The sequence below is a fragment of the Eupeodes corollae genome, chromosome 2, assembly GCF_945859685.1.
Source record: "Eupeodes corollae chromosome 2, idEupCoro1.1, whole genome shotgun sequence".
Taxonomy (NCBI): domain Eukaryota; kingdom Metazoa; phylum Arthropoda; class Insecta; order Diptera; family Syrphidae; genus Eupeodes; species Eupeodes corollae.
Genome location: NC_079148.1, coordinates 29,572,363 through 29,581,834, shown reverse-complemented (window position 1 = coordinate 29,581,834; position 9,472 = coordinate 29,572,363). Strand labels below are relative to the sequence as shown.

The 9,472-nt window shown below is 33.9% G+C and overlaps 1 protein-coding gene across 1 annotated transcript; it reads right to left on the bottom strand.

Moving 5' to 3' along the window:
* Positions 1-7,355: 7,355 nt before the first annotated feature.
* LOC129947139 (achaete-scute complex protein T3-like) lies at positions 7,356-8,870 on the bottom strand. The gene has a single exon (XM_056057581.1). It carries the CDS (start codon positions 8,571-8,573, stop codon positions 7,788-7,790), a length of 786 nt encoding a protein of 261 aa, XP_055913556.1. The 5' UTR covers positions 8,574-8,870; the 3' UTR covers positions 7,356-7,787.
* Positions 8,871-9,472: the final 602 nt, after the last annotated feature.

Genomic DNA, 9,472 nt, shown 5'->3' with positions numbered 1-9,472 from the left:
TTGAAAGAGCACTTTTTCATGACAAGAATTACTCTTGGAGACCTCTCCCACGACAGTCCAACGCACTAACCATCATTTTAGTATTTAAGGCCAATATCAACAAACATAATCCAGGCATCTGCAGTCAGAGCGAAATTTTGACAGTTCGTCGCAGTTGTGTATCACAATTAATTAATTAATACATTCATAAAACAATTTTGTTAGTTTTTTTGCATTTCTAAATAGAAAATTGTACCTATTTGGCCAACCAATTAAATATTTTTTTTTAAGTTAAGAGAGACTTTGTTGTAATCTATTTCATAAAATGATTCAACAACAGAAACAACATCTTTCAGTTTTCAGACTATATTCAAACTGATCTTCCAAAGACCTTAAGCTTAAATCTGAATTTTGGAACTATTTTTTGACATAATAAACTTACTTTTAGCCGCATAACCTTATTCCACTGTACAATTTTTCATATTTAAGCCTCACTTATTAAAATTCTGCCCTTTGCTAAAGTGATCAGAAATTCCTGAAACTCATTAAAACTCTTTTGGTTTATTATACAACACTCGGACTGTGTCGTTCAGTCAAGCATAAAAAATGCATGAGGTGGAACACAATAACAACTTCCGGCCATAGCAACCGCACTGAACCATATTCCTTAAAAAACAAAATTAAACTTGATAAGAAGTACAAAAAAAAAATGTCCTTCGACATGTATACGTATTTGATATTAGATTGTGTGTCAATGCGTGACAGACTATGATATCCCGAAGCGCACGCGTGCTTCGCGTCGTTGTGCCAATCCTTTGAAACGCCCCACAAAAAAAACTATACTAAAAAAGGACATTAATCATTACGGTTCCTTTTGTAAAAATTCGTAATACTCATATAACCATCTGAATAATGAAGGAGTGAACGTAATATTTAAATTTCAACCAAAGTTAACACTTGTTCGTACATTTTTATGGTAACAATGATTCAGATATGCAAACAAAATTTTGTTTAAAGTCTATGAATATGAAACTCTAGACGATGAAGTGTGTCCTTTTTATATTAAAAAAAAGGATCATTATGATTTCAATAGAAAACGAATCCAGTCAAACGACATTCCGTAGAAAGTATTTTCCTTTTCTTTAAAATACAATAATTCATGCAAATCTTTATAATTGGACTTTGAAGGATGAGGAAGCAGAAGAAGGACACGCGTATTACAGGAAATGGGATGTACTGTGCATTGCATCAATACCTATATTTTTGCCGATCAAATTACATTGTTGCGTTCGTTGGCCAGATATGTAATGTCACCTTTTCTTTTTTTGTCTTCGGAATTATTTTGCATACTCAATTATGCATTACGTATGTATACAAATATTCACAATGAGATCCCTTTTGTCCACCCTATAACTCACCTTTGGTCGATCGATGTAGTCTTCATCGTCGTCGTCATTATATGGTCTTTCCCTGTTTCCTTTATGAATATTTTTTTGTTTATTATTACTTACTTTTTTGAGGAAGTGCAATCCGGTTTTTGATGGTATTGTATTCATTTTTATTGTTTGCAGATATATTTCGGAACCTGGTCGCTATGCTATATGAAGGAAGCACACACATGTGTGATGTGCTATATGAACAGGATATCCAAATACCCCGAGGGACGATATTTTCTAGCATTGAAATAAAATAAGATCATTGTACCTACATATATGTATATGCTGAGTGATTAGGACTTCTGATAATAATTGTAATGTGCTCGTATATTAGAGCCACTGAAAAAAAAAAATAAAATAAAAATGAGGAAGTGCAGCTAAGCCCGCCTGGAGGATATTTAATTCGGAACTTAGGGACGTTACCGAGGGTGGACAAGAACATTTCGTGTAAGATGAATTCTCGTAAACAGTTCATTTGGCAGATTGTAAATCTTTCAACTTAAACATTTGAACTAAGAGATTTCTTAAGCCTCTGTTAGGCACTGTGCAAGGACTCTTTTCACTTCCACTCTTAGTGTTTTTGTTTTGTTATCGAATACGAGACTGTCCTTCAAGGAAACATGATACCGTCTGGCGTAAGGAAGCAACGCAATATCTATATATTTTGAACAACTTTTCTTTGGAGTGTCAAATTGTATGTCTTATGCAATGAAAAATTTGTCTGGCGTCACATAAAAATGTCCTTTAAGTTTAATTTTGGTACTTTATCTCTATGCGGAAGAAGTGAGGCCAGTCCTCTTATATGCATACGGATATAAATCATATGGATGGCACATGAATGCGCTAATAGGACAATGTTTTTACAGACATTACTTCAAGTGGATTTCGTTGTATTTTAAAACGACAGTCAGGTTTTCTTTTTCAATTTTAAATATTTTGTATACTTATAAGACTTAAGACTACTGAAGAAGTAGAAAAATGAATAAAGTGTTGGTTCTGGCAACTATTGTATTAGAAATTTTATGACTTATTTTATTAAAAAAAAAATGAATTAAAATTAGTATTAAGAGTACATTAACTACACTTTAAAATACTAAATATAAGATAAGATCATATAACCCTTAAACGGTGTTCAAATTCTGGGATTATGAAAAATTTTTTAACAAGGTGTTAAAGTTCTGAGTATCAATATCAAAAGGAGTTAGGTAAACCATACCATACGTACATGATGTTTGTCTAAAAAAGAATTACTATAGTAACTGGACCTTCACATTCGTGATGTGCGGCTAAAAATGAATCTCTATCCGGAAAGTACGTCCGAAATCAAGCTCCAGAATACATTGATGAGTAAAATGAAGAAGAAGGAAAGCAACTGGCTGATTGCTTTTAAAATATTGTGTTGGTTGTTCCCTTTAATTTTTAAACATACTTTTCGGATTTTGTTTAAAAGCCTTAAGCTGGTTTTTAAAAGACTCAACCAAGTATGTGAATTGCACTTGAATATGTCAATATTTGTATTAAAACTAGATATTACGGATATTACAAAAAATATTGAATCAAGCCAAGTGAAATAAGGTCAAATTTCAAGAATTGGCTTTCTATTATCTTTGCAAAGTGTAATAAGGTCACTATTGATCTTACTACACTTAAACAAAGTGAAATAAAGCCAAATTAGGATTAATTCATTGTCAACCGTATAGTTTGTTACAATGCAATACAACTTTGCATACAATCTTGCACCTAATACAAATTCTTGAGTGTGTCCAAGCAGGTGATCCACCGTGAAAGTAATATGGTCTTATTTCTTAAAATAGTTTTTCCATTTTTCACTTTGTCAGAGTACAATATGACCAACTGCTAGAAATTGGAAAAGTTTTGAAAGTTGGTGTTTTTTGACGTTATTTCACGCCTTCACAATAAGAACATCGCAATGATTTAAATCTACATCAGTACCAACTCATTTGCATATTTTTGATTAGAGATTATTTTTTAAGCTTGATGAATATTTGCATTAGATTTTATAATCAAACATTATTTTATTAAATAAAGTATAACATGAACTGTTCGTCTGTTTAACTAAAGTTGGTAATAAAACTATAAAAGTTTTGGTCTCGTCTACGAAAACGTGGACAAGATTAAAGGGTTTTTATTTTCTAAGACGTGATTTTAGATTTCAAAAAATGTCTAAAAAAAGTTGTTTTTCTTTGAACTTTAATTTCAAAATTTGTATTAAAAGTACTGCGATTAAAGGCCCTAACGCAAAAAAACAGCAACAAATTTAATAAGTGCTGGAATTTTCATTTAAAATGTTCCCCAATTTAAACTACCCACAGACTTTGCAGATTTAGTTAATTGATGTTTGCCTTCGTTCGTTCCCCTTCATGGTATTACTATTCCATTTTATATAAACGGTGATTTTTTAAGAGCTTGAGAACTTTAAAAAAAAAAAACGCATAAAATTTGCAAAATGTCATCGATTCTTTATTTGAAACGTTAGATTGGTCCATGACATTTACTTTTTGAAGATAATTTCATTTAAATGTTGACCGCGGCTGCGTCTTAAGTGGTCCATTCGAAAAGTCCAATTTTGGGTAACTTTTTCGAGCATTTCAGCCGGAATAGCCCGAATTTCTTCGGAAATGTTGTCTTCCAAAGCTGGAATAGTTGCTGGCTTATTTGTGTAGACTTTAGACTTGATGTAGCCCCACAAAAAATAGTCTAAAGGCGTCAAATCGCATGATCTTGGTGGCCAACTTACCGGTCCATTCCTTGAGATGAATTGTTCTCCGAAGCTTTCCCTCAAAATGGCCATAGAATCGCGAGCTGTGTGGCATGTAGCGCCATCTTGTTGAAACCACATGTCAACCAAGTTCAGTTCTTCCATTTTTGGCAACAAAAAGTTTGTTAGCATTGAACGATAGCGATCGCCATTCACCGTAACGTTGCGTCCAACAGCATCTTTGAAAAAATACGGTAAAATGATTCCACCAGCGTACAAACCACACCAAACAGTGCATTTTTCGGGATGCATGGGCAGTTCTTGAACGGCTTCTGGTTGCTCTTCACTCCAAATGCGGCAATTTTGCTTATTTACGTAGCCATTCAACCAGAAATGAGCCTCATCGCTGATCAAAATTTGTCGATAAAAAAGCGGATTTTTTGCCAACTTTTCTAGGGCCCATTCACTGAAAATTCGACGTTGTGGCAGATCGTTCGGCTTCAGTTCTTGCACGAGCTGTATTTTATACGGTTTTACACCAAGATCTTTGCGTAAAATCTTCCATGTGGTCGAATAACACAAACCCAATTGCTGCGAACGGCGACGAATCGACATTTCACGGTCTTCAGCAACACTCTCAGAAACAGACGCAATATTCTCTTCTGAACGCACTGTACGCATTCGTGTGGTTGGTTTAATGTCCAGTAAAGTAAACTGAGTGCGAAACTTGGTCACAATCGCATTAATTGTTTGCTCACTTGGTCGATTATGTAGACCATAAATCGGACGTAAAGCGCGAAACATTTCGAACCGAACACTGATTTTGGTAATAAAATTCAATGATTTGCAAGCGTTGCTTGTTAGTAAGTCTATTCATGATGAAATGTCAAAGCATACTGAGCATCTTTCTGTTTGACACCATGTCTGAAATCCCGCGTGATCTGTCAAATACTAATGCATGAAAATCCCAACCTCAAAAAAATCACCCTTTACAAAGATTTCTAGACCTCATATAACTGGGAAGATTTTTCCACAGGTTGATAGCATGATGTCAAACACTTAAGGGTGGACGGGTGCAATAAGATAACGACTTGAGAAACAATAATTAAGTGTATAAGATAGAGTTTGGAGTTTTGGAGTTTTTTTAACAATTAAATTGAATAGTAGGATACAACACCGATACTTTAAGAAAGCTTCCAGGTAACAGCTTCAAAGCCTGAACTGAGACATGATCAAATGTACGCAGGTAAAACACAAATCGAGCAATGACATTTTATGCTACCTTGGACTTCAGAGCCGAAAGAGAGACATGGTCTGCGAACAACTCGTTTCCATACCTAATTATTAGGAGTACGTGTGACTTAACCAATTTTAATCTAGTAGGTATTGCCCATTGTAGGTCGACCAATCATATTAGACTGTGGATAATTTTATCGTTATTCATGCTCTCAAGAAAACTAATATATATTTGCACAGCATCAGCGTAGATATGGTATTGACAGAAGGACAAAATAGAAGGCAGATCATAAATGAACAACAACGAAAACAGTAAAGGCCCAATGATTGATCCTTCAGGAACACCAGTATAAACATTGAGTAACAAAGACAGTTTACCATTACAAGATGCGGTTTGAATGCGATTATCGTATATATTTTTAGACTAGACTTGCCCAAATGTGTCATTTGCATTTCAAAATCAAATGGGGTGGCGCAACAGTCCGTTGTGAACTAGGGCCTAGTGACTTACAACTCTCCACCATTCCTGTGTGCGAGTAATGTTGTCAGGAATGGAGGGGACCTACAATTTTATGCCGAATCCGAACGGCTAGTTTGAGAAAGCACTTTTTCATGACAAGAATTACTCTTGAAGGATTTGTCAATTCCTCGCAAGAGGCAGTACCCGCGAAAATTAATTTTTTTTAAATTAAGGTGGCACAGGCAGGGATTGAACCCAAGACCCCTTGCATGACAGTCCAACGCACTAACCATCATGCCACTGGTACTACTCATTTGCATTTAGCTATGTTAATATTTGTATTTAAACTAAGTAAACTTCAAAGAATATGTATATCGTAGATACGGCAGAAAATTATAATATCTTACAACAAATATTGAATTATTCAACGAAAAAAAGTTCGTTTCGGAGTAATAGGAACATCGGAATGAGAAACTAGAGCTGGCTATGAAACGAGAAAAGAATCGATCTTGTCTTGGAAAACTCAGCCAAGACAAGACTATACCTTCGGAGATTTCATTAGGCTTTTTAGGCTTTAGAGTATAACAATTACTAATATATTGTTTGATTTTAATACTTGAAAAATGTGAATGTTCTTGACAAAAATCCAATATTAAGTTTTTCTCGACAAAAACTATTTATATCGAAATATGGAATATAACAAAATGTTCAAGAACTAAAAATCTTTTCAATTTCTTTTAAAAATATCCACACATTTTGTAAGTACTGAGTATAAAAAAATTGTTCATAAAAATTCGATTTTAAATGGAACTTAAGGTTTTCAGCAAAACGAAACAGCAAAATTTCTGTACTAGGTTCAAAAACATTAACTACTTGAGTTATTATATTGAAACTTTCAGTTTAAGGTTCTTTACTACCTAAATAAAATTTTTGCTTACGTTCAAAAAATTGTCTGATAAGATTTGAAATATTTCTAAAATATAAGTTAGGATTTTCATAAAAAAAAATTGTTGCGAAAGTAAAGTATTTAATATAACAGAAATATTTAAATTCACACTTTTAGTCATATGAAAAAAAATTTACTGATTTTCTTATGATTCAAATATATTCGTTTATGACAAAACCATTGAAAATGTTTTTGAGAATTTAACCTTGAAAATCATTATTTCTATAGAAAGAACTTTAATTTTAGGCCTTTACGCAAAAAAAACAACAACACAATATATAGTTGCTGGAGTTTTCCATTAAATCTTAGTAGAATCACCCATAGACTTTTCACCATCATTCACAACTCTAGACGATGGTTTGCAATTTCTTCCAAAGTCTACATTGATTTTCAACCCAATCCGAAATCAAAAATTAAGAACATTCAGCAGATAAACTAAAAAGAACTAGAAATTAAAATTTCCAATAAGAACTCAAGAATAATTTCTGTTTTAAATGTTTTGTTTTATATTTTTCGTATAAATAAAATAATTATTTAAAAATCAAATAATTTCCTTAATAATAAGTTTAGTGTCTTCCATTTTTGTTTTGCTTAAAAACTAAATAAACTATAATCTAAATAAAAATAAAAGTTAAGTTTTAAATCATTGTCTTCCATTTATAAAAAATAATTAAAATATTAATCTTAAATTTAAAATACTATCAATTAAGGCACATTTTAAAGTTTCAACTTTTTACAGGTTTTTGTTTTGTTTTTGTTTGTGTTTTGTTATATACAAATTTATATTTACATTATTCTTGACTAGAGAACTTTATACAAGAGTAGATTCATTTTGATAATTTGTTGAATCCTTGAACAAATATTATTGGAATTATTGTTGAACCAATAATAAAATACTATCTAAAAATCACTGGACATATTGTCTCATAATTGTTTGTGGTTACTTTCATTTCGCAATGAAAATAAAAATATTTAAAGTGTTTTTGTTTTAAGTTTGAAGGAGATGTTGATTTACTGTTCTTGCCAAGACGAGATGTAATCCAAAAGTTCTTCATCATCAGGAGTATCGCCAACAATTTGATCGTAACTATCGAAGGGTTCAAATTTGAATTGAATGTGGTCGTCACTCGAGGATGATTGTAAGTAGTCGTTGCTGTTGTTTGCACTGCCACTTCCTCCGATTGATACATCAGAGCTGTATGAAGGAGCTGGAGAAGCAGATGCCTCGGAGTTGTAGGAGTTTTGCAAGATGAATTCTTCCGAATTACCTTCAGCTTGATAGTAGGACGAGGATGATAGTGATGATGATGACGGCGATGGAGAACCATATGATGATCCCTGGCTATCACCATCGTCGAGGAGGTCCTGAAGACCCCGGATGTACTCCACGGCCATGCGTAAGGTGTCAACCTTACTGAGTTTTTTGCTGGCACCACGACCACCACTTGACAGCGCACTAACAATAGTAGTTGGAATGTGCTGGCGCAGAGTGGCAAATCCATTATTCACTTGTTTCACACGATTCCTCTCACGAGCATTACGTCTTGCCACGGATGGCATCTGTTCACCATAGGGCATGTTGTTGTAGGTATATTTCTTTTTGGCAATCGGTCCCACCGAACTAGGCATCATGTTGACACCATTCATGCCAAGGATTGAATTCGTCTTCCGGCTTAGTGGAGCCGGAGCGAGCTGCTTCTGTTGCTGATGGTACACGATGGTGGTACCGGCTGGCACCATGATGTACTTCTGTTGTGGCTGCATCATGTGGGAATTTTGGGAGCACACACTTGTCATATTGCAAAAGTTCGTTTAAATGTCACTTAGGTTATATTTTTCTAAATTTTGTTTTGTATATCCGCGCACAACCTACGCACTACGCTCGAGATATCAAACTCAACTGATACTGATAGATAGATACGATGACGACTGCGCGATGTACTTTTTAAAAGATAAAGATACTTTATAGGTGAGTCGATCGTTTAAGAATTTCAAAAAATGTAAATACTACAAAAATCGTTTTATTTTTAGAAAGAGAGTTTTTTTTTCGTTTTTAAAAGTAGAACTTATATTTAGGTTGTTGTGTTCACTCTTTGAGATCTGATTTTGAAATGATACCCTTCGTCCTGAACCTCGTCGTTTATGTAGTGTTTGGTCGGTGGGTACCTGCCATACGTATCTTTCTGGTGTATATCCACTTTTCACTATCTGCTTGGTATATCTGCACCGATCGGTGAGCTCGTTTATCCACTGTTCGCTTACACACAGTGGAACAACACAAGCAAAACAATAACAAAAGGCATACAAGACAACATTGACTACACACAACAACCCCTGTTGCTCATGGAAACGAATGTAAAGTTGAAAAGAAGGAAACAAAACTACAAATACAAAATAAAGTAGAAGAAGTAGAAGACATACAACAAAAATAAAAAAACAGGTCTGCACAAACTATCTTAAATCGTCATTCTCGTAGGGGTGTTCTACATTCGAAAGATTTACACACTTTTCTCCTAAATCAGGTATAACTTCCAATACTTTCTTACAGCTTCTTCTTTGAGACTAGAAGTGGAATGGAAACCTAAGAAAATAGACGAAACACTCAACTCGTACTTATTTCCATACAAATTTGTATTTTCTTTAATTACTCGAGTTTAAACGAAATCAAGAGTCTATTCCAGAGATATTTGAAGTTC

What these genes read in the sequence shown, in the direction of transcription:
- LOC129947139 (XM_056057581.1), bottom strand. Translation starts at nt 8,573, where the DNA reads ATGACAAGTGTGTGCTCCCAAAATTCCCACATGATGCAGCCACAACAG.